Source organism: Silene latifolia, chromosome 4, assembly GCF_048544455.1.
Source record: "Silene latifolia isolate original U9 population chromosome 4, ASM4854445v1, whole genome shotgun sequence".
Lineage (NCBI taxonomy): Eukaryota > Viridiplantae > Streptophyta > Magnoliopsida > Caryophyllales > Caryophyllaceae > Silene > Silene latifolia.
This window is the reverse complement of record NC_133529.1, coordinates 112,160,905-112,182,326: the sequence shown is the minus strand read 5'-3', so window position 1 is coordinate 112,182,326 and position 21,422 is coordinate 112,160,905. Positions and strand designations below refer to the sequence as shown.

Below are 21,422 nucleotides of genomic sequence, written 5' to 3'. Positions count from 1 at the left end.
TAAGTGTTCGAAACTTCATTTGCTTTCTGATGCCTTCAATTATGAAAGTAACAAGCTTGATTGCAAAGGTGCGGGTTTTTATAGAAGTTGTAATTTCATCAACGAACGATTGATGTTCCTTCATGTATACATACAAGCAAAAAATGGTAATTTGCATTTTTTTCATCTGTTAGTTAAAGTAATTATAATTCTAATTGTATTTAATCAAGAGAAAGTATACCTCTGGAGAATATTCAGCGATCTGTTTAGCAGTTGTTTTTAATACAGATTCAGCTAAATAAGAAAAAAGAGTAATTCTTGTTGATGCGGTTTCGTCTGTGAATACTATGTGAAGATCAAACCTATTTAGAAAAAGTTTTTGGTATGTGCAAGTTCCTTTACTTGACAATGTTGGGGGGGCAATTGCTTCAAAGCGTGCTAGCACGGTGAAATTGTGGCTTTGCTGAGTGACTTCATGAAGAGAAATTTTTACTGTATTCATATTAACAAGACAAGAACAATCATATTTGTTTGCAGACAATGACCAAATATTACAATTAAAGATTTTTTTAAAAAGAAAAAGTACATAAACAAAAAATTTGTACTTGTCTTTTATGTGAAATACATATTTATTAACTATTTCTACATTATACCAGCGAATCTTAGAATATCATAGCATACAATATTTTTTGTTTCTCTCCAACATTCATCTGTACTATTCTGCGGAGAAATGGCAACAGTTACATCTTCTCGCTTTTTTGCTCTGGACAAAGCAACGTATAACTGACCATGAGAGAACACAGAGTTGGGCAGAAAAATTCCAACCTTATGTAACGTTTGTCCTTGAGCTTTATTAATTGTCATTGCGAAACACAACTTTATTGCAAACTGTTTTCTCCTAAAATGGAAGGGATATTTATCGGATGGAGAAGGTTGAAGAGGAATTCTAGGAATAAATACTCTTTCTCCTTTATGATGGCCAACAAAAATTTCAGCGTCTATAACATTGCGCGAAAATGCTTTGCAGATTAGTCTCGTGCCATTGCATAGGCCAGAAGTAGGATCTAAGTTTCTCAGCAAAATTATCGGGCTGTTAACTTTGAGTACTAAACAATGAGGTGGAAGCCCACTTGGGTGCAAAGTATTTAAAAATTCGATAGGGTATTGCTCAGTAGTTATGTCTACAGCTTCATCAAAGCTTCTGTACTCGTAGAAATGCCAGTCTGACGTGAAACTAAGATCGAATTAATAAGCTCGGTGTCATCGTTCTTTGGCGTTAGTATTGCTCTCTTTGTCATAGAACTTGGATCAGTATAAAAAAGGCCAATGTCTGGATAGAAAGAGTCAATTAAAATATCCAACAATTGGTTTTCTTGAGTTTTCGCAATGACGATTGATCTTGGGAGCGGAACGGTTTTCCCATTCTCAAAAGGCGACCTACCTTCACCAATGCACAAGACAGTATCGCTGAAAACGGGATCATGAATAGCATGCATATTTGTCGTTAAATGTATCTTCTCAAGTTTTGGCCACAGTGGCGACATTACGAAACTCGCATTTATAGCTTCACGCAATGTACTCTTAGGTATAAAAAGGTAAAACTTGTCGAAAATCACCTCCAAAGACAACAACTTTACCACCGAATATTGAATTGTTTGAGCAGACGTCTCTCAGAGTTCTTTCAAAATGTTCGATAGATTGGCGTTTAGCCATTGACGCCTCATCCCATATTATTAGACGACAAACACGTATCAACTCTCCAAGTCCACTTTGCTTAGATATCTGGGAACTTTGATTTTCTTCGAAATCTAAAGGAATTTTGAAGCGCGAATTAGCTGTCTTCCCACCTGCAATGTTAGAAGCAGCAATTCCAGAACTGGCAACAGCAAGCGCAATAACACCCTTCGCTCGCAGATTTTCAAGTAGGGTCGAGTAAAGAAAAGTTTTTCCTGTTCCTCCTGGGCCATCGAGAAAGAACGATCCATGTTTTCTCCACATAACTCGATTGTAAATAGTATCATACGCCCTTTTTTGTTCAATGTTGAGCAAGTTAACTCCATTAAGATCCTCAGCTGTAATAGGAATATTTAGCTCTACCTCAATTTCTTTAGCGAAGCATTGATCAACATCGTTGTCTTGTAGCACAAGATCATCTAAATCAAAGTTTGTGATACTTTTCCCCATAGATTCGATAATACAAGCAACGCTTTTCAGAGTCATCTGTCTTACATGGCAGGATTGTGATGGAAAAGTGAAAGCAAAATCTTGAGATAGCTCGGTAAATTAGGTATCCCATAATTCTTTTGGATTTTTAGGCTGACAATATATCAGAAGAGTGGCAAAGAGACGGCGTAAAACAAAAGGCAACTGAAAATGACAAGCTTCCCGTAAGCAATGGTCGGCCGAATTATCGGACTCCAGAAGACCTCTACGATATGCCGATTCACGAAAGGACGAAGAAAGAATGCCATTAACCATTAGTAAGTCTTTAAATGATTTTGGTCCACGAACATTTGCAAGAAGAAGACGTAGAAAGTACCGTTCACCTTCAGACGGATTCGCATACACCAATCAGCCAATGGCAAAGCCTTTTTGCCGTAGATGCCAGAATTTTTGTGTTTTGTGGTCATTCCATACGTAGTGTTCGGGAAATTGTTGATATAGTAGTGTACGCGCAAAAGAATCTTCTCTGTTTTTCTCAAAGAAATCCGTTAGCATGGTCCTACCACGAGAATCATCTTCAACAACATTTGAAAGTTGTTCAAAAGAACGGAATGTAACTGTTTTCATATTTTGAAGATGAACCTGTAGTACAACAATGTTGGGATGTATCTCATTTAAACGGAAACTAAAAATGCGCCATGCGGCTTCAGGTGGAGAAACCCAGCGTGCATTTTGATATGATGCGACTTCGTCTACAACTTGACGATTATGTTCATCAGTAACAGCAAAAGAAACCCGATCATGGCCTTTGTAAACGTATTTGTATAAATACTTTACAGCCTTTACAGTGGAGCAAATTTCAACATTGATGTGACAATCATACTTTGATAACAGAAATGGATTATAAGGAACAACCCATCTGTTTTCAAGAGATGCTCCATGGACCGCGACAACTTTATCGCTAAAACGACGACGATAGATTGGATAAGAATTGCGGCCATTCATTGTCATTTAAGAAAAATCGCGAGGATAATGGTTTTTGCATGTGGAATTTTTAATGCAGGGATTATTAGGAAAATCAAGACCACATGGTCCGTGCATCATATGCTTTACAACTGCAGCGTGAAGATGACTATTCTCGGAAGCATCAGGAATCTCAGCGCAGACATAGTCGTCATATTGTTCTGGAGTTCTAATTCTACTATTAGAATTCAATATTATAAGAAAATGAGCGTGGGGTAAACCTCTTTTCTGAAATTCTACAACATATATATAACCCGCAACTTCACCAAACAATTTTTTTTCAACGATTTCTTTCTTCACTTCCATCAATTTTGCCCTAAAAATCCTAGCAGGTAAATCCGACCTATTTTGAGCTTCTTCAAACGGCATTAATTCTCGTTCAATTTCAGGCCAACGGGGATTACACGTAATGGTTAAGAAAATGTCGGGTTTTCCATAGCGCTGAACTAAACCCATTGAATTAAGATATCGACAACGCAGATCACGATCGCAGCCTATAAAACCAGCTGGCAGAATGTAAGAATGACCAATATTGGACACATTTGTTTCGCCAGCATTATAACTGTCTATAACGCCCTGATAAAGTTCAGCTCTAATTGTCTTCTTATTGCATTTAATAAAATCGAGACGGGTAGACTCGATTTTAATATACATGTCAACAATAAATTGTTGAAGAAGTCTGCCACATCGCAGTAGAATAGAATTGTCGCAGATGCGTATTTGAAGGCGATAACAATAATATTCCCGACAAGAGACCTTTTTTCGGTGTCAGAAGTATGCGCGACTGCAACAAACAAGAAATTAAAGTACGCGCTATTATTATGATAAAAATGTGTAAGTTTATAGTAGAGGTATACGTATTGCAAAAACTAAACTGACCTTGATCTTCGGTCTCCATTATAGAGTCAACAGATTGAACGAGAATTTCATTTATTGGAAAAGTAGGACAATCACGCCGACGGTGCCTCCCGTATCCACGCCTGTATATTGATCGATGCTAGCCTGTTTCTCCGAAGGGAAGTAAAAGGGGATACTGTAGAGGATCATAACAACCATAGTTATGTAATACCTGATGTGGCTGCCCCGAGCATGCATATACAAGTATATCATGCCTTAGCGGCTGCGGTGTAATATCATCTTCAACCCAAATGGCTGCGATCTGCGACGTTGTTGGTGCATTATGTGTACGCTGATCATGCATCGGATCGGCACGTATTACAATACGTGTCGCCTCTGATACCTCAAGGGTTCGTAAAGAGCGGAAGAATTTTGCATATGGATTGGAATCCATAATATGCATTAGTATATCAATGACCCTCCTTTGAAAATCAGAAGAAATTTGTAAGCGATGCATCATTTCATGATCAGTGTCGTAAAAATACAACTGGATATACCGTGGACGTTCTTCAGTTGGTAAAATGTCATTTATGAAATGATACACTTGACCTTGAACTCTAAAAGTGTAAATTCCACGGTTTCTATGGGCAAACTCGTGGTCTTTCTTAACACCTAGAGAGGTAAACGCAAACGAGCTATTATAAAATATTATATTATTTCTAAAATTTTTGGATGTGTCATCTTCGGATAAAAAAAAGGTATCTTAACGCCTCTGGAACTGAGTTGGTTGGAAGATGTATTTCACCCTGGTTGTAATAGAAGAGCGGTGATTCATTTCTAAAAAGCTTTGCACCACAACATTGACAAGTAGACGGCAAAGGAAGGATATATGGTTTACTGAGCGGTTTCTTCTTTCCTTAAATATGAGATAAGTTGAAAGTTAAAATTAGTTAGAGTAAGGATCAGCTATAAATTAATTAATTTAAATTTTGTAGCAGAGCAGTTGTGGTACCTGTAGTAGAAGAATGAGTATTCCTTCTATGCATGCTAGAAGGCTCATATGTGCGCGAAGTAGACGCCATGTATTCAAAAGTGCTCGCCCTTACGTATGTAAAATACATGAATTTAATAAATTGTACTAATATAATAAATCTTTATAAAGAAATAAGGAATTAAAAAAAATATCACTGCGAAAAGATACATAAATACAAACAAGAGAAAGAGAATGTCGTAGAGTTATAAGTTTACGATTAACGAAAAACATAGGGTCGAATATAGTTTTTTTAACATAAAATTTAGGGTTTTTATTGTCTGTATCTCTTTATTTTCCCAAATTCTACAAAATACCCTTCATTTTTTAGAAATCCATAAGATACCCCTTTATTATTTAAAAATCTACATTATAACCTTTGATGCGATTTTCCGTTAAAATTTCTGTCAACTATTCTTTTTTTGTTAATTTCTTATATTAACCTCAATTAGCACATTATTTGGTCAATTAAATAGAGTTAATTGGCTAATTTAAAACAAAATCCCCTCTTTTCCATTTTCAGTAATCCAGCACTCACCAATCACTATCTTCGTAATTGTCAACATCTTCTCATCTCCTCTTTTTCTCATACCCAGTTCTTGTTGAGATTAATTGATTCGATTTCCGGTAGTTTGCTAAAAAACCACGAGTTTTTGGGCGCTCCTCAAGTTCTTTATTTCGGACAATGATGATACAGAATGTTGTGCAAAATTTTGATTACATATTGATTTTATGATTAGAAATTGGGTTTAGATTTTAGGCATAGTTTGATTATTTTTTTCTTGGTTAACGTGGAGATTAACAAGTTCATGAGTGCAATTATCAATTTGTTTTAAGGTAAAAATTTTGAGCTTATTTAGATCTCAATTAGGTATGGAGATCAAATGGTTTAATTTTATGAGAACGTAAAAAATGCGGTTACGATGTTGCAATAGCTTGGTGGTGTTAATGGTGGAAGTGATGAGAGGTGGAAGAAGGGAAAAGGTGGCATTATTAAGTATTGATTAAAGGTATAAATGTCACTTTTTCATCTAATTATGATAACTAACAGAGAAGCTAACTATTTAAACAACTTAGGTCATGGAAGCATTTGAGGATAAAATTCAGGGTAATATATAGAACACAAATTGTTAAAAGGGACCGTCTTATAGTATAAGATGGATCTATTAACACTTAAAGCCCACTCAAATGAAAATAGATTGTTTGTTTAGAATTAAATAGGTCAAACGCATAACCATTACTCTCACTTTGTCAACAATGCCTAACTATGATATCTGAAAATAATCTGAATGGTTAACTGCTCTTCTTCTCCAGTTTTAGTGCTTCTTTGTGCTACTACTTCCATGTTTATGTGTTTGATACTTCCTATTTTTCATGGAGATTATGTCGTGAAAGGATATACCGCCTAAATTCCAGTAGGTTTCATGAGAAACCGTCTCTCACTATATTAGTGGGAGACATAATAAAGAAATATAAATTGAGTGGGTCCTTCACCCATCATGTGAGAGGTCTCTCAATAACGCTATTGAGAGACCGTCTCGCCAGAGTTTTTGTAAATTCCAAAAAGGTTTTTTTATCATTAATTTTAGTTGTGCATTTTACTTAATCTAGTCCTTTACTAAACATAAATTCTAATTTATAAGATTATTATGTTGAATTTAATTTACATTGTTTAAACCTTTCTCAATTGCAAATTAAGAGCTTTTATTATAACGGTTTTTCTAAAATTTGCCCTAAGGGCACATAATAATAACCTTAATATGGTAATATTAACAATAATACAAACTTCCTCATTTTATGAAACTTTAGATTGAAAACTCTTCATTTTAGTTTGAATACCCGAGATTTTATATTTCACTATTATCAATAGCCAATTATCTCAAATGGAAGAGCATGTGTAATCTACAACAAGGTGTGGGTTCGAATCCCACATTGGCTAGAAAATGGTTCTCCCTCTATGGTCATTCTTGTACTAATTATACTTTGTAAGTTGTTATTTAGTGTTCAATATTTATATAAGTAAAGGCTATAAGTTGGAATTCATTGGACCTTAAAATTTAAACATATGGTTTTTAAGTGAAAACCCTTGGTTAGATTGATTTTAGTTTGGAATGTCACTAACGACTATGACTCTAATTTCATAATTTCTCGATTCTATTTTTTAACTTTAAACTTGTAATTTAACTTACAAATTTATAATTTTAGATTTAAAAGTTAGAGTTTCGAAACTTATAAATCGAGGCTATTATTTTGAATTCTACATGTTTTAAGTTTAGAATTAAGAGTTTTAACTAAGATACAAAAATCTAGATTTATTTTATTTTAAAAATCTAAGTTTTTAAGGTGAATAAAACACTAATGGCAATTGAGAACTAAACTCTAAAATTGAAAACCCCCTTCCAAAAAAAGTGGAATTAATGGTATAAAGTTAATAAATCACATTTAAAATTAAAATATAAAGATATAATTTAAGATAAAAATTTCTGATAAAAGTATGAGAACTCGATGTTTTAATTTGATGACAAAATGTTCTATAAAAAACATCATGTTTACATTTTTCGTATTCGAATGGCAAGTGACAAATTTTCATTTCTCTTTTTATTGATCATGTAGCTTTGTGTTTCACTTAAAAATAATTACTTGCCTCAAAAAAATAAAATTACTTGTGTAAGTTAACTGCTGGAATTTTTTTATTAGCTGTGAGTCTGCAGTAGTTGTCAATATTTAGTAACTTATTTTTCCTTTTCGTTTTAAATATTGGGCTAACTTTTATTATTGGGCCCGTCCTATAGCATAGGACGAGTCCAATAGAAGAGAATGGCCCAATAAAAAGACAAAATAATAAAAAAATGAAAATCCAACTTTTCCTCTACAAGACTGGATTACTGGCAGTATGCTACAAACTGCTATATACATATACTCTCCATGACTCCGTCAAGGCTCCCACAACTGCAACCACGTCCATGACACCGCCAACTCGTCCACCCCTCTACAGGCCGCATTTGACAATGGCCGCCTACTCTACCGCCTCAATAATCTGCTCCTCACCACCGTCGCAATTGTTGTTTCATCAGTATTGTTCGGCCCTTTCTCTCCTTAGTCCTTCCACCATTTTGTTAAAACTAAAGTTGAAGAATATGGTGTTTATGCCAACTGCCTAACTACCTAGATTTGGAATTTGATTTTGTAAGTCTCATACTTTAAATATAAATTCAAAACTTTCAATTTTAAATCAAAAAGTTTCAATTTTAAGTTAAATACTCATGGTTTTAGATTTTAACTAATTGTTTAAAGTTTAATACTCATATTTTTAAATTGAAAACTTTGAATTTTAAGTTGAAAATTGCGGGTTTTAACATAAAAATTTTACATAGTAACTCACAATTTTAAGTGGCTCATATGTATAATTAAACTTCTAAAAATTTTTACTTCAAACTCACAATCTTAGCTTGAAAAATTCATGTTTAGAGTATTGCTTATATTTGAGTTTTTAGATTAATGGCTACCAATTTTACTTTAAAAACCAAATGTTTAATTTAGAAGGTCATGTGCGTGAAATAATTTTTTAATGTCGATGATTAATATTTGTGAAATTGGAGTAGACATTGTTATTCATAAGAGACATTAATGGCTTAGAGAGGGAGAAGGATGAAAATATGAAAATATGAAAAGATGCGATGAAAAGGGCATAGGATGGAGTTGTCAATTGGTTTCTCCTAATTTTTTATTTTTTTGGTACTTGCATCTTGTTTTTCTCATATTGGGCTTTTTTTCTCTTTAATGGATTGGTCTTATACTAAGAGACCGTCCTATTAAACAATTTGTGATTCATAAATAACATATCTTTTACTAAGTAGGGAGTTAGACAGAAGTTTATAAATAAGATGGACAAAACCGGGCTCGTAACAAAATCACCCAAATTTGAATTGTTTTACTCAACACAACAAACTATATCTATAATGGTCGATAATAATACATTATAGTCAAACTCCAATCTAAAATTTTACTTGAGTTTCATGAGATTAAAAATGAAATTCCTTGATTCTACTTTTAATAATTTAATCTAACTTATTGGAAATATATGAAATATTCAAATTTTTTTGTTGCTTGAATGTACTCTAACAAATCAAATGTGACTATTTATTTTTTTTGTGGTGATTCTGCACAATTAAGTTTATAAATGGAAGAATTTAGGTAGATTAGTTGGTAGAAGTACATAGTTACTTTAGGCTCGTAGTAAAGAATACAATATCTACCAAAATAAAATATTTATTAGATTACATATCTATATTTATGTATTTAGTAAAAAAATTTAAAATCATGTTTGTTTCTAATTTAATGTTCCCATTTTTTAATTAAGGTGGTGTCGAGTATCGGTACCATCGGGTGGAACCCTATAACTATCCATTTTATATTAAGCTAGATTTTTTAATATACTTTTATATGAAAAAAGACGGAAAAGAAGAGATCATAATAAATAGGAAAATAATTCTAAATCAATAATTGAACGTATTTGCAAATTATATATTAGTAAGAAAAAAACCCGAAGAAAAACAAGAATAGAAAATCTAATACCGAAATCGAAAAAAAAAATCAAAAAAATTATACCTTGCGTTTAAGCTCAAGAGGAAGGAATTCCAAGAAAGAGACGATTAGCAATACCGAAATCGAAAGCAACTATATATTCACAAGGTTTTTTTTTGTTTTCATACATCACAAGCAAGAAGTACTAAAATAGGAATGCTAAAACTCTGTATTTATAAATATTACAAAAAGTATTCTACATTATCTTCGTGCACCGAAGTCGCAAACGGCGAACCCTATCGAAAACATTAAAGCGGCAACATGGGGCAGCAGGAGCGTATATGCCTAAACACATGCGAAGACGAAAGCACAACAACACATCAGGCATGCATGTAAATATTGAAAAACGCGTTAAAAAGAAGTGTTATCTATCCTCGGTGCCTAACACAACAAACAGAAAAACAATATCGGAAAAAAAAAAAAGAAGAAGATAAAAATTGGAAATAAAAAATAACATAATATAATTTATAATAAAATGAGCATCTAATAGGGTAGGATAAACTTGTGTGAAGATAAGGAGGATGTTTATATAGAAGTTGTTATACGGAGTACATAAAAAATGAGTATGTTTAATTTTTTAAAATTTATAAGATAAACCAAAAAATAACACATGGTGTGTGCAAATAACATGGCAAAAGAAAGCTGACAAGAACAAGAAGAGTCATTTATGAGTAAGCATGGGTCATTTATGAGTAAGCATAAATGTTGCTGAAATCGAGTAATTTACACGCAGGTAAAAAACAACACACATCAAAGCTGTCCAAAAAAAAACAGACAAAGTATAGATTGATCTCATTAAAAAAAAATCATAAATTATAATATAAAACGATCTCACACCCTGAGACTATACAATTTTGTCAAGAAGTAGCTCATAATCGCACACCCTGAGACGGTATAATTTTGTAAAGAAGTTGCTCATATATTACTATTAAATGGATTATCTTTTGACATAATGAGATCGTCCTACTGTATGAGGCGGTCTCACACAATAATAACCGGGAAAAAAAACAACCTAAAAAAAACATTTTATAACAAATCAAATAATAAGGTTAGGGTAATCTAACAAATATTTTAAGCCACATCTATGAAATGTGAATGTTAAGAATCATAAGCTAAATACTTACGGCTTATACCACAATATCTGTCTAAATAAATATGGATCCAATGTCTTTGTATGTAACAACGACACTGATATAAATTATCGACTACTGTAATTTTACAAAACAAAGATATGAACACAGATACCAAAAAAATAAGATAAGAGACAAACAGGGGCAATTCATTCATTCAAATAATTTCTATACATTTGTGGAGTAAAAATAAGTTATATTTAATAAAATGTATAAAATAAATTGGAACGAGAAGACATAATAGTTAAATAAAATGAGTAACAGACTTACACAGTATCAATATATCCACCAAAAGTGTACATAATATTGGTCGCCCCAGTGAAATAGAGTATCAACTTGCATCAACTTGGATGACCCTTAGTGTTCTACTCTTTCAACCTTGAAAACAAAAGTATCTGTAAGATGGATTATTATCATGTTTTCACACACTAGACTTACAGTTTTCACTAAATATTTCATAAATCCTACTAAGCATATTAAATAATTCCAATCTCTTAAGAAATATGTGTGGCAAAAAAATATAAAACAACAAAATTCGCAATGTGGAGGGCCTAGCCTCCTGCCTCTTGAATATCTTATTAGTAGCTACAATTGCTTAATAACTTTCATCTCAAGCTACTTCATCAACCACTAAACATAAAATCACTACCAAATTCTTCATAAATCCAAGATTAGAGTAATAACTTGAAAACTCAAGACGAGATTTTCAAATCTCGAAAACCAAAAGGAAGTGTATATTCTCACTATTCTCATATCCGTAAACATACGCATATATGGGCTTATTTTAATTGGGTTTATCTAATAAAACCTTATACAGTCTAAAATAAACAGCAAACAATATGTTTCGTCTATAGAGTATTTTTATATTACAAGCATAAACATAATACTGTTAGTTATTTGTACATATATTGATTTGATGATGACTGTATTGGACTACTTTAGTAGTAGTTTGATAGTACTATGTATTAGAGTAGATTGTTCCGAGTATATTTTAGTAAATACGGAAAATTTATATATTTTGCTTAATCATTGTACTTTGTAAACAGATCTGAATGTTCGGATATGTTATTTAAATTTTGGAGTTGAAAAATGAATGATTAGGCTTTAGAGTTTAGATGCACGAACATTTAATTTGAGCAGGTTGATCATTTATTACACACGCGTCAATAGGATTACTTTAATAGGATTAATCTCATAAAACCTTACACAGTCGCAAAACAAACAATTCGTATTTATATGTAAGGGCGTATGAGTTTACTGGGCTTAATCTAATTAAATATTTTAGGACTAAAAAAACACAACAAATTACGTATATATAGTACTATTACATTACAAGCATAAACATAGTAACATGTCCTACTATCGTATTTTCGCTTCCAACATATCAAAACTATATAAAAACTCGAAATAAACACACTTTACACAACCATTCCGATCAAAAACATAGCATTGATCGGTTATTTATAAACAACTGGTTCCATTTTATTTGGATATCTTAAGCGAAGCCTTTCGATCGAAAACATAGCATTGATCGTTTATTTATAAACAAGGGATGCCCATTTCATTTGGATATCTTAAACGTCGATCTTTTCAACTTTAAGTGTTCGAAACTTCATTTGCTTTTTGATCCCTTCAATTCTGAAAGTAACAAGTTTGATGACAAAGGTACGGGTTTTTATAGAAGTTGTAATTTCATCAACGAACGATTGGTGTTCCTTCATGTATACATACAAGCAAAAAATGGTAATTTGCATTTTTTTTTCATCTGTTAGTTAAAGTAATTATAATTCTAATTGTATTTAATCAAGAGAAAGTATACCTCTGGAGAATATTCAACGATCTGTTTAGCAGTTGTTTTTAATACAGATTCAGCTAAATAAGAAAAAAGAGTAATTCTTATTGATGCGGTTTCGTCTGTGAAGACTATACGAAGATCATACCTATTTAGAAAAAAAAGTTAGGACGATAAATTACACCTTAGATAATGCTCTTAGCATTAAAATACTATTCCATATAGATGAAGAAGGAATATATGTTTGATTACATACCTATAAACGGCAGTTCCTGGATGTGGAGGATTTTGTTTATCGCAAGTAAATGTTTCGCCAACTTTTGTTTCAGTTTTCCTTGGACAAACGTTACAGGAAATATAAAAGCATCTATCTAAATTAACGATTTCTGCTATTCATCCTTGTATCCAAACTGTAATTCCTTCCTGTAGTTGAAATTTGTAGCAACAATGTTTTATAAGTGTAGGATATAATCTACATACGACAGTATTTGTAATGTTTTTTTTTGCTAGACTTACGTCTTGCTCGTTTAGACTGACGATTGAGATTATTGTCTTTGTGTTTCCAATTTGAGATGGTCGTCGTTGAGCCAAGCTTTCACCGGTTTCAGTTTGTAGACCTTCTCTAATGCGTGTGATCTCTTTCGTATTTTCATTTGCCCTGAAGTGTAAATAATGATGGTGTATATTGTAACTTAAATAATAATTAATAAAAGTAAGTCAACAGAATTATACAAACCATTGTCTTAGTTCTTCAACTTCAGGAACTTCATCGTTTGCCTTAATGTTTGAAAAAAAAGTAGAAGACCAATTTCCTCCTGTTACGAAAAATATCTGTGCGATAAGATAATAATGTTCTTTAAAAAGAAAATTAGTTAAAAAAATTATCAAAAGTCTATATCTCCGAATTTACCAGCTTTAACATGCGTTGCAATAACTATAGGATGAGAGTCGATAAGATCAGCAATTTCTTGTGCTTCTTTTACAACAAAACCAGCCCACAAGCTTAATTTTTTTTTAACCATGCTGCAAAATGCAAGAAAATGTTCATAAATATTCCGACAAATTGCACTATTTCAATAGATAATGTGAACAACAAAACCTTTTGTCGATGAGAATGACGTCCCGTACGTCATATTCAGTGACATCACCCTTCTTGTCGCGTCTACATGGATAGCAATCCAATGATATCTGTGAAACCAAAACAACCACATACTAAGCAATTGTTTTTATTTCTTTTGCTAATGATCTACGTGAACCATTTATCTTACCAATTCTTCCTTCGTGTTCCAAGTAGTCGTAACAAGAAGTCAGAGGGACATAGAAGGATTGTTTAGTTGTTGTAAGCTGCGGTAGTTCAACAATATTTGTTCGATCATTTATAGCCATCTGATATTTTTTCGCAACCGAAGTCGGATCAAGACTGACACTTGGATTAGTAATTTCGTAATCGCTGCCTTCTTTAAATTTTGTTGAGTAATCCTGAATATCCTTGTCGAATACAGTCGCAGACATATACGTCCCCTTAAATTAAATAAGAAAATGTTAGATTAATGTACGACGTATTATGTAATTGTAGCATATTTATTTTAAAAAAATATATACTTACTTCAGGGTCTCTGAATAAAAGTTTCTGGTATGTGCAATTTCCTTTATTTGACAATGTTGGAGGGCCAATTGCCTCAAGGCGTGCTACCACGGTGAAATTGTGGCTTTGCTGAGTGACTTCACAAAGAGAGATTTTTACTGTATTCATACTAACAAGACAAGAACAATCATTTTTGTTTGCAGACAATGATCAAATATTACAATTAAAGATTTTTTAAAAAAGAAAAATTACATAAATAAAAAATTTGTACTTGTTTTTCATGTGAAATACATATTTATTAATTATTTCTACATTATACCAGCGAATCTTAAAATAAACATACATTTCATGATTAAAATACCCCTCTTCTAAAGTCATCTTTTATTACCCAGGCTACCTTTTTTTTTTTTTTTTTATTTATCACCATCATCTTTCATTACTGCTTCCTTTTCTGATCTTAACATTACTTATAATCAGCTACCATAAGCTATATGTGGGGGTCAATTCTTATGCTTATTTCTTACTTTATGTTTAGTAAAAATGAATCTGCAGTTTATTGGTATTTACAATTGAACTATTGAAGCAGGGTTCGTATTTTGGGCGTTATTCATTTTAGCAAAGAATAATTTTGCATTTTACAGAAAAATAGCGAAACATCATTGCTGGAGCGAGGTTGGCTGGCAACTGGACTGACGGAGCAATAGGTGTTGAACGGAGGTGGTGGTGGTAGTGAAGGGAGATGATGGTATGGAGAAAAATAATCAATAGGTGAGAGAATGAAAAAAATGACAAAAGTAAAATTGTAAAATGTGTATGTGAAAGATTAAAATTCGTATGTGAAAAAGCAGGTCTCTTAATTAAATAAGGAATTAAATTAGACAAAAGTTTAAAAATAAGTACATGATTGAGCTCGTAACGGAATCACCCAACTTTAGAGGATTTTACTCAAAAAACAAATTATATTTATATTGTACGATAATAATACACTCTAGTCAAACTTGAATCTAAAATCTTACTCGAGTTTCATGAGATTCAAAATGAAACTACTGATTTGTACTTTTAATAATTTAATATATACTCTTACAAATGTATGTAATGTTTAAGTTTATTTGAAAATTGAATGTACTTTAGCTAATCATGGGTGTCCTTTTTTTTTGGGAGATTTCATAAGTTTATAAATAGAAGATTTTAGGTAGAAGAGTTGATAGGAGTACATATTTACTTTAGATTCTTAGTGAAGAACTACAAAACTTATGAAAATAAAACATTTGTCAGATTATATTTTTATCTTTATGTTTTTAGTACAAAATATAAAATCATGTTTGTTTCTAATTTAATTTTCCTATTTTTTAAGTAGGCTCGCATAGAGTCTCGGTATGACAGGATAAAACTCTATAAATATCCATTTTATAGCATGCAAGATTCTTTAATAGGATTTTTATTTAAAACAAGGGAAAAAAATCTCATAACAAAGTAAAATAATTCTAAAAGAAAAATTGAACGTATGTGTAAATTATATATGCGTTTAAAAAAAAGAAAGACTTAAAATTTTTGTTTGTAACAATTAAAAGGATTGTTTAAAAAAAAATTAAGAACAAATTTAGAGATATCTTAACGACTGTAAAAATAAAAACGCAAATAAAATTCACAAAACAGTAGCGAACGGAAATTATAAATAAACTGTGAAAGTCGTAAAATTCGTTTATGATATAACGTAAGCAAAGCCAAAAAAAAAGATCTTACACAAAATAGACATCCACTATGAATTGCTAAACTAAATTTCTTAAGATAAAGTATATTTTATAAAAGTAGGTAAAATTCTTTAATAGTATTTTTATTTGAAACAATATGGAAAAGAAAAGATCGTAATAAATAATAAAAGAGTTCTAAAATAATAATTGAACGTATTTGTAAACTATTAATTCGTTTAAAAAAACATGAAAAACAAATAATGGAAAATTTCATACCGAAATAGAGAAAAACAAAGGAAATGCATACCTTATGTATATGCTTGAGTAGCTAGCACAAAGTACAAGATAAAAAGATGCCCAACGATACAAAAATTGAAATCAATGATACAGTCACAAGTTTTTATTTTTTGTGTTTTTTTACATATAACAAGCAAGTAACAACTTCGTACTTCAAATGAGGAATGCGAAAACCTTATTCTTATAAGGGTTACAAAAGGAGTAAACATCATCTTTCGTGCACCGAAGACGCAAACGACAAACCTGTCAAAAACATTTAGGCGCCTACACGAGGCAACAATAGCAAACACTCAGAAACACATGCGAAGACCGGAGCATAACAACGCGGCAGTCATGCATGTAAATATTCAAGAATGCATTAAAAAAATCTAATTCTATCAAGACAGCCTAATACAACAAATAGAAAATACAACCAAAAAAAATATATAAAACTTGAAAAACAAAAATAAAATTAAATATTGATCTATAATTTATAATTTAAAAGCATATATTAGTGTAAACTTATATGAAAAATAGACAACTGCTTATATATAAGTTGTTACATGTATAAAAAATGAGTATGCCTAATTTTAATAAATTTACAAGATGGCCCAATAAACACCACATGGTGTGTAGTAGTAAATGTGGCATCTGAAATCTGATAGGAATAAGAAATCACATAAGGTGACAAAAAACTTGGGAAGGTGTTGTACATTAATGAAGACTATTAATGACACTGACTAATCTTACAACAAGGTAAAAATAAGCACACATCACTCAATCCAAGTTAAAAATAAACACACAGTTACCCAATCTGTCCAAACTGTCCAAAAACAACGTCCAAAACAACTGCGAGAGTGATTTCAATATCTAATCAACTTTTGCGGATTCCATTTTACATGCCATTGTACGTGCTCAAATCAAAGTGTACATATATTAAGTCTGACAGACATAAACGAAGACAGCAAAAAGATACTCCCTCCATTTTTTAATATATGACGTTTTACATTTACGAGGTAAGCCTTTGACTTTAATATTTAGATAAATATATTTGCTCAAAAATTATAAAAATGTTACCATTAAATTCCTTACGAAAAACTCTTTCATATGAATATACATATCATATTATTTAGTCTTATATTTTAGAAGATATCGAAGAGAGAATGGGGTGTCTCCAAATGTGAGAAAGTCATATATAAAAAAACAGAGGGAGTAGGTTTTTTATCATTACAAGAGTCCAGATGATTACTACTTAATAATTACAGTGAAAAATACGAGTTACTTAGATATAGTCAAACGAGTGACTTGCCCAATTATGTAATGCTACCTTTGCGTTTTCCTCTATATTCACTCTTACTTGAAACCATTGAAATTCAAAAGATGAAGATATCAATAAAGTGAGGGTGTCGGTATAAGGTTTTGAGCAGACTCACCAACTATCTTACCGAAGTATTAACATAGTTCACAGGAAAACAAGGAAACCAACTCGATACTAATTCATTATTCTGCATTGATCACGCTACGACGAAAAAAATCAAATAAAGATGCATAACAAAAGGACATGCAAAACTTACTCCCGCTGCTGACAAAAAGGTAGCCATAGAATTTTTGACAAATACAGTCACCAGGAAATCAACTTAAAATTTCCTGAAGATAAAAACCAGAATGATCAAGTTAGAAAAACCGTGAAAAATGTTGGATCACTCGTATTGCTCCATATACAACCTACATCCATAGTTGTGATAAATACAAATTGTCTCCAATATATGGCATGGTAGAAAATGAAGAAGCAAAAATAGCGAGGCCAAAAGCTAGTAAACTCACCATAGTAGACAAATTTTGTACGAGTATAACATTATGGCGTTTTGAGTAGACCTAGCCAAAGTAGCACTACCAGAATACGTGAACAAAAATGTCTAGGCCCAAAACGGCTAATCAGAATGTCTGTAACTCGAACAGTCCAGATCCAAGCCTGGCTCTACTCGAGTATAAGCGGAAGTAGACGTGAACAAAAATGTCTAGGCCCAAGACAGCTAATTAGAAACAAAAGTCAAAAACTCTAATAGTCACAACCCAAAACAACCTGAAAATGTCCGATTGGAGCTCCAATCATTGACCCGAAAACATCCATAACCAACGGCACAAGAGGACACCTAAAATGACTCAACTTTGAATGATTCGATACGATACAATTCAGCTGAGATTGAGCTATGGTCCTGAGACCCCACAACTTCGATAGTTAAATCTGTCAAAGTTGATCATTTTATAAGCAGAATGTCCATAACAAAAGCAAATAATGATTATAAAAATATATGACCCCATAGCAAGAACTTCTAGCTCCATTATTACGTTATATTCTAAGAATAATCAGGCCTGGATATCTAGAATATGTAAAATTAAGTTTTTCGTGGTAAGGACAATGTACGACATGGAAAAAATACCGTCTTTTACCCAAAAAAAACATTACTAAATTCAGTAGGTGTTTTTAGTAAGCTTACCCAATGCGCATTCCAGCATGGCTGGTGATTTTAGAGACGGTAAAGAGCATAATGTCATGGTTACCAAGGGAGGTAATTGGAGTATATTGTGGCCAATAGTAGGCAAAGTCACAGATCAACATCCCTCCACTTCCATTGACAACGGGCTGTCGCGTGAAACCATCTGGCAATAACAAGTGTGTATGTAAATAATCACAAGTACGTGTCCAATAATTTAGTACTTTGTTCATGTAAAGACGGTTGCTAGCTGTGTGATTAATACACATGGATGCTATCATCATTATGCACTTAATTTGCAGAATGTCATATTCAAGCTAGCTGTTTGATGAATGTCAACAATTACTGCACAATAAGAAGTCTAAAAAAAAGGAGGAACTGTCTTAGGCATTTCATCGAACACCTTGTCTACAGTATAAGGAAGTAGCTATACCTGTAGAAATGGCATAAGGCAATCGATATAGAAAGCAATAATCAGTCGGATGAAGCACCTGAATAAGAACTAAGAACAAAATAATCAAAAAAATAACAAGGTGTTATCAATCAAAACTGAGAAATTAATATTCAAAGTAGGAAACCTAGAAATAAGAACGATGGACTGACCACTAATATAGACTAAAAACTAAAACAATCAAAAAAACGAACCATGAAATCATATTGTTCATTATCCGAATCAGGAGAGAGCTTCGATACACCATCTAATAATATCTCCCATGGCGTCGATCTGTGGATATTGATTTGTGGAGGTAGAAGTTGAAAAATACATGAAAAATATGATAAAATGGTATGTTTTTTTTAATGAAGAGAAAAGATAAGAGTTGAATAAAAGGGGATCCACAAAGGTTGATAATGGTGAGAGGAGAAGAAGAAATATCATCTCTCCTTTAATTCTGTTGGCTGCAAAGTGCAATTACATCAATTAATTAAATCTTAAACAACTCCCTAAACCTAATTAGTAATTAAACAATTCCCTAATTATTACTACTTTCTGCTCCCTGGGCTTGTTCTCTTCCAATTTCTGGGCCAAATTTTTGATGTCTTCCATATCATATTCATCGGCCATATACTCGGCTTCATCCATTCGAAGATACAACATCCTGCAACAGCGACAGCGACTAAGACGGTGGAGATGGCAGCGTTGTGGTATCAATGGTGACGATTGTTAATGGGGTTTGTGTGTAACCCTAATTTGAGGATTCAAATCAATTTCTGAAAATTGATTTGGGGGAAATTATTGAATTGATCTAAGTAATCAAAAGTGAGACTTGTGAGTGTATTGATGTGTTTCTTTGAGAAGTAGCCAATTTTAATGGTGATTAAAGAAGGAGATGAGAGAAGAAGACAAATGAAAATTTAGACGAAATGGCAAAATTGTAATATCTGAATGGCTTGACCGTAAATAGAGACGTGGTCAAGGGGCAGAAGGAGTCTCAAGGCAACCACAACCCTGTATCCTCTTTTTATATAAGGATATAAGGATAAGCTTATTTCTTTCAATTAGAAAAAGAAAAAAGAAACATAAAGGTTGTATAAGACCACCTAATTTTATAAGATTAGCCTAATAACAACAAGCTCAACTAAATTAGTTACTATAAATGATAAAAAACAAATATTTTATTTTGATTACCTAAAATTTTTTATTGATAATTGACCTGTTTAAATATGTCGGTATTCATCATAAAATTCGGGTTATCAAAATAAAATAAAAATACAAATAAAATTAAATGTTAACTTTGGCCTAATCTCATTTTGGACCGGTCAAATGCTATAAGGCGGTTCTTAGAGAGAGTTGATGGAAAAAAAATATATTGTGAAACCTTCTTGGTAAAGTATCTGACACACTCATTTTAATGTTTTATTTCGCCTAACAAACAGATGACGAATTATTTTATCAGTTTAAATTGGACTTATGATGATCATATCAAAATAAGAGGTTTATCATATGGGTCAAATTAAGATTTGAATATAGGTAACATATTTCATGATAACTTATAGTTTACATTACTAATCATGTTTTAGTAATAAAAAGAGAACATGACATCTATAAAAGACGGGGTTATGCTTTTTATTTATTTAATTTTAAAATGTGAATTTAGTAATTAAATATCATTATTCTCTTAAAACACGGAGCGAATGAAATCTATGAAACGAGCCTATGGTAGATGCAAAAGTCATATTTTTTAAGCTTAAATCGGATTTATATTATGATGATTATGGAGTCATGTAAAATATATTTCAAGAGAATTTTTAGTTTACCTTTTAAAATGGAGTCATGTAAAATATATTTCAAGAGAATTTTTAGTTTACCTTTTAAAAAAAATGTTCCCGTTGTTCTCTTTTTCAATAAAGTAAATAGATGAATTACTAAAGTTACTCCTAATCTATTAATTACTGCTCCCTCTATCAAAATAACATTGTCCACACTTTTTTTTTTACTGAAGGGATATATAGAGTTATTATGGAGAATATATATACCATTAAAATTATTTGTCGAATCAACGCACATATTTACTGGTGATCGAAAATGTATAAAAGCGTTCCCTAGAATGTAAACGAAATTACAATTCCTTGATTAAAAAATTACAATTTTATAAAGTTATAATAAAATAATCACTTTAATAGATTAACAGATAAACAGGAGGTAAACAGGTGAAAAACAGGTACAACACCAAATCGACCCTCGCCCACCATTCATGGCAGGGTAAAATTTTATTATTATGACCATAATTGTTCACATTCTCACCCACTATAATATATTTATATGTAATGTTTGAATGGGTTTTAATATGTTCACATTCTCTTATAATCATTTTAATTCATATAAATGATAATAAATG

The 21,422-nt window shown here is 31.9% G+C and overlaps 3 protein-coding genes across 3 annotated transcripts; all 3 read right to left on the bottom strand.

The window, feature by feature from the left end:
* Positions 1–621: 621 nt before the first annotated feature.
* Positions 622–1,523, bottom strand: LOC141651951 (uncharacterized). The gene is made up of 2 exons (XM_074459640.1): positions 1,421–1,523; positions 622–1,202 (listed from the first exon to the last, which is right to left on the bottom strand). The coding sequence occupies exons 1-2, from the start codon at positions 1,521–1,523 to the stop codon at positions 622–624; spliced, it is 684 nt and encodes a 227-aa protein (XP_074315741.1).
* Positions 1,524–1,560: 37 nt separating this feature from the next.
* On the bottom strand, positions 1,561–2,199 carry LOC141651950 (uncharacterized). The gene has a single exon (XM_074459639.1). The coding sequence runs from the start codon at positions 2,197–2,199 to the stop codon at positions 1,561–1,563; it is 639 nt and encodes a 212-aa protein (XP_074315740.1).
* A 954-nt stretch (positions 2,200–3,153) lies between these two features.
* Positions 3,154–5,084, bottom strand: LOC141651949 (uncharacterized). Its single transcript, XM_074459638.1, has 3 exons — positions 5,015–5,084; positions 4,235–4,674; positions 3,154–3,741 (listed from the first exon to the last, which is right to left on the bottom strand). Exons 1-3 carry the CDS (start codon positions 5,082–5,084, stop codon positions 3,154–3,156), a joined length of 1,098 nt encoding a protein of 365 aa, XP_074315739.1.
* Between the last annotated feature and the right edge of the window lie 16,338 nt (positions 5,085–21,422).

Coding starts and splice junctions, on each gene's coding strand:
- LOC141651951 (XM_074459640.1), bottom strand. CDS start 1,523: ATGTCGCCACTGTGGCCAAAACTTGAGAAGATACATTTAACGACAAAT. Junction 1,203..1,420: donor TGTCTTGTGCATTGGTGAAG/GTAGGTCGCCTT, acceptor GTTTCACGTCAG/ACTGGCATTTCTACGAGTAC.
- LOC141651950 (XM_074459639.1), bottom strand. CDS start 2,199: ATGACTCTGAAAAGCGTTGCTTGTATTATCGAATCTATGGGGAAAAGT.
- LOC141651949 (XM_074459638.1), bottom strand. CDS start 5,084: ATGGCGTCTACTTCGCGCACATATGAGCCTTCTAGCATGCATAGAAGG. Junction 4,675..5,014: donor TACTCATTCTTCTACTACAG/GTACCACAACTG, acceptor TTACCTCTCTAG/GTGTTAAGAAAGACCACGAG. Junction 3,742..4,234: donor GCTCGGGGCAGCCACATCAG/GTATTACATAAC, acceptor GAACTTTATCAG/GGCGTTATAGACAGTTATAA.